This window comes from Papaver somniferum, unplaced genomic scaffold (assembly GCF_003573695.1).
Source record: "Papaver somniferum cultivar HN1 unplaced genomic scaffold, ASM357369v1 unplaced-scaffold_3448, whole genome shotgun sequence".
Classification (NCBI taxonomy): Eukaryota; Viridiplantae; Streptophyta; class Magnoliopsida; order Ranunculales; family Papaveraceae; genus Papaver; species Papaver somniferum.
In genome coordinates, this window is record NW_020645914.1 from 1 (window position 1) to 4311 (window position 4311).

Here is a 4311-nt window from a genome sequence, read left to right on the forward strand (position 1 = left end):
AACGATTTTCATTTTGGTGGGGTGCGGGGTGATTGCACCTCCTTTAATAAAAGTAGGACAAAGCAAAGATGGCAAGTGGAAGCGTATGATGCTTTAACAAAGAATGTGTGCCTGGCTAGTAATGATCAAGAATCTCAAATTGGAATGCTTGTTTTCCTTAGTTTCGTACTTGTTCCGCGAGAATTTCAAAGTAAAGAGGCAACAAAATTCCGTTTGAAATTACTGCTTGACATCAAGAGAAGACTCGTGTCAGTGACTTCAATCAGTCTATAAACATACATTCTACATTACAAGTTCAAGAGAGGACTTTTTTGTTTTCGCTACCTCATCTTTATCTGATATTACTGCTGTAATTCTCTATCTTTTACATACCTTCATCATGCCTATGGAAGATATTCTAGTCAACGGTGTAACTGAGATCTTGAAACCGTTGATCTCTCTAGTTTCTCAGCAGATTACTCTTGCATGGGGTGTAAAATACGATTTAAGAAAACTTAAGGATACCTTAGAGTCAATTCAAGCTCTAATTATTTCTGCGGAAGAAAAACAAGTTAATGATGCTGCTGTAAGACTTTGGTTGAGAAGGCTTAAAGACATTGTTTATGATGTCGATGATGTTATGGATGAGTTCTCTTACGAAACCATGCGTCCTCGTAAGCACAAGGTACGAGCTCTTGTCTCATCCTCCAACCCACTTTTATTCAAATTCAATATGGCTCGTAAAATTCGAGCCGTCAATGAGAAGTTAGAGGAAATTCACAAAAACAGTGACAGGTATATGTTGCGAAATATTAGTAATGTCCAAGACAATCATACTACGGAGCAACGTAACCGATTAACCTCGTCTGTTGTGGACGATTCAAAACTTCTAGGGAGAGATGGTGCAAAATCAGACATAATAAATATATTGATCGGCAAGTCGTCGCCATCAACATCGTCATTGGGGATTTCTTCTCGACCAGACAACATTTCCACTTTATCCATAGTGGGTATGGGGGGATTGGGTAAAACTACAGTAGCTCAAATGGTCTATAAGGATGACTCCATCTTGAGAAACTTTGAACTAAGAGCTTGGGTATGTGTCACTGATAACTTTGATATCTATAAGATCTTAAGAGACACCGCAGAGTCCATTACTAGAAACAAATATGAAAATCCATCGAATGTCGACGTACTAGCGAACCAAGTCAAGGAAATGTTGATTGGTAAAAAATATCTGCTGGTGCTCGACGACTTGTGGAATGAGGATGTCGGAGATTGGGAAAAACTGAAGAGTTACCTTATCCATGGCGGCATGGGAAGCAAAATACTAGTCACTACACGCAGTCAAAAAGTTGCATCTGTTGTTGGTGGTAAATCTCATGATCTTGAAAAGTTAACAGATGATATTTGTTGGTCCATTATAGAGGAAAAAATACTATGTCGAGGTGGTGCCGTACTGACAAAGAAAATGAAAAATATTGGAATTGAAATAGCAAGGAAATGTGATGGCTTACCCCTAGCGGCCAACTCACTAGGAAGTTTAATGTGCTCAAGAAAAGACGAAAGCTATTGGTTGTCAATCTTAAATAACATTAATCATTTGAGAGAGACGCCTGAACATACAAGAATAATGTCGATATTAAAACTTAGCTTTGATAATTTATCTTCCCCTCTAAAACGATGTTTCTCATACTGCTGTATTTTTCCAAAAGACTGGGAAATAAATAGAGAAATGTTAATTCGATTATGGATGGCAGAAGGATTCCTTTTTCAAGCTAGTGGAGAAGATGATTTATCTTTTGAAGATACAGGAAATCAATATTTTGAGTATTTGGTGTGGAGTTCGTTCTTTCAGGATGTGCAGAAGGATGAAGAAATGGGTAACATCAGGACATGTAAGATGCATGATTTGGTGCATGACCTTGCGATGAGTGTTCAAGATCCTAATGAATTTGGAATCGCAAAGGTAGAAGATGGCAAAGAAGAAATTTCACAAGTTCGTCGTTTACAACTGCTATTTGATGGAGGACCTCGTTTGGCATCTCCAAATGTGTTATTGAATGCCATGAAGTTGCGAACTCTTATTGCTGTTGAACCATATAATTTTTCGCATATCAATTCTTTATTTCGTTTGAAGCGTCTGCGAATATTATGTCTATTAGGTGGTGTCTGGCGTGCTTGCTCACTCTCTCGGGGTTTCGAGTTTCACCTCACTGTTCGCAAAGTATGTTTTGCTTCTTCGATTTCTAATCTCAAGCATCTGAGGTACCTTGACCTTTCATACATTGATTTATTTGGTGCAGCGTCAATAAATCATTCTTATAATTTGCAAACACTTGTACTGCATGGGTGTAGACACGTCCCCAGTTGGTTTCTTAGTGAAATTGGGAATTTTAAGTGTTTGTGGCATCTTGATATCTCGTATTCGGATATTAAATATATACCTGAAAATATCGGGTCCTTAGAACATCTAGGGTTCCTTGATCTTTCATACACACCAATCTCAAGGTTACCAGACTCAATCACTTGCATCAGCAGTTTAAGGACACTAAAGTTCGATTATTGTTGGAACTTAGATTCCTTACCTACAGAGCTAGGAGCACTGACACAATTAAGGCGCCTTGATTTGGAAGGTACTGGGATAGAAGTATTGCCTGAATCATGTATTAAAAACCTCTGCAATTTGGAGATAGTGGAACTAAGATCGTACTGCAAGCTTCCCAGAGAAATTAATAATTGGCCAAAATTAAGAATTCTTACGCACTCTAGAGATGCTGATGTAATGCCTAGAGGTATAGAGAGCCTCACTTGCCTTAAAACATTAGAGGATTACATGGTTAGGAAAGAAAATGAGATTGGCGAAAGTCCTAATAATAGTTGTGGTAGTGGCGTTGAAGAGATGGCAGGCTTAAACTCCCTTGAGGTGTTAGGTATAAGAAATCTGGAGAATGTGAGAGGTGCAAAAGAAGGCGCAGAAAGAGCAAATTTAAAAGACAAGCAACACCTTGTACGTTTGGGTCTGTATTGGGGTTCCACTGATGATGATAGTAGAAGTGTGAAGGATTGTAAGGTGCTGGACGGTCTCCAGCCTCACTCTAATCTAAGGAGCTTGTATATATATGGTTTCTCAGGTGTAAATCTCCCCAACTGGATGCTGGGTTGTTCTTTATCTAATTGCCTTCCGAATTTGGTGACATTAACTTTAACAGACTGCAGCAATTGTGAGAAGCTCCCAGCGCTCGGTATGCTCCCATTTCTTCAGTATCTTAAGATTGCGAAAATGAAATCAGTCAAGTGTCTGGGCGAAGAATTTTATCATCAACAACAACAAGAAGAAAAAGACAGCCGTAGTATTACTACAAAGAGATCCCCCTCATTGTTCCCTTCTTTAGTTGAATTGGATATTAATTTGGAAAACTTAGAAGAATGGGTTGCTCCTCCTATTTCTTCTTCTTTTTTCCCTTTCCTAGAGCGTGTGCATATCTTTTACCATCAAAGATTGAGATCCACACCAATAATGTTGTTTTCTTCTCTTAAAGAGTTGATATTACTTGGTACGAGTGAAGATGCAATTAATTCACTACTAAGTAGAGGAGGAGATGGATGTGCCACAAGCTCTCTCGCATCCATTTCCATATGGTATTCTCCAGATCTTATATATTTACCACCACTGGGCGTACTACTCCGACACAATACTCTTCTTCTTCGTGAAGTAGAGATTGCGCAGTGCGCTAATTTCCAAGGTTTTCGTGATGATGCTGATGATATAAACAGCAACATAAGTTCTTTTCATTCACTGTGCTTAAGAGATTGCCCTGTTTTAACATCAATACCTGATTTACGATTATTGACCTCTCTCAGGAAGTTAGAAATCAGGAGTTGTGATAACCTGAAAAAGGAGTCGATACCCTATGATCTTAACAAGTCCCTCACGTTTCTTGAAGAACTCTATGTTGATTTTACAGATGAGGAACAAGTAGATCCAAGTTGTTGTGCGAGCTGGCTTTATTAATCGATCCGTGATTCAATTCCCACCAACAGGTGTGTAATGCCAAACCTTCTTCAGTAGTCTTTGCCATATATTTTGAGTTTAATGTTTGATTGCCAAATTTCTGATCAACTGAGATTAAATTTTTACTACGATCTCTAAATATAAGCAGAGAAACTATGTATTGATAGAATGCTTACCACGCTAAAAGTAGACTGCTGGTAAGAAATTTGATGAATAGTCGAGATAGATAATGAATGGGGAATTATGCATTAATACTAATCTCATTTTGCTGACAGAGTACCTTTACCATATTACGTAGAATAAAGAATGCACCGTTG

General features: G+C 38.4%; 1 protein-coding gene across 1 annotated transcript; it reads left to right on the forward strand.

The window, feature by feature from the left end:
• The first annotated feature begins 385 nt into the window (after nt 1-385).
• LOC113342146 (disease resistance protein RGA2-like) lies at nt 386-3994 on the forward strand. The gene has a single exon (XM_026586783.1). The coding sequence runs from the start codon at nt 386-388 to the stop codon at nt 3992-3994; it is 3609 nt and encodes a 1202-aa protein (XP_026442568.1).
• Nucleotides 3995-4311: the final 317 nt, after the last annotated feature.

Bases quoted from the DNA above. Each gene is read 5' to 3' on its own strand.
- LOC113342146 (XM_026586783.1), top strand. From the start codon at position 386: ATGGAAGATATTCTAGTCAACGGTGTAACTGAGATCTTGAAACCGTTG.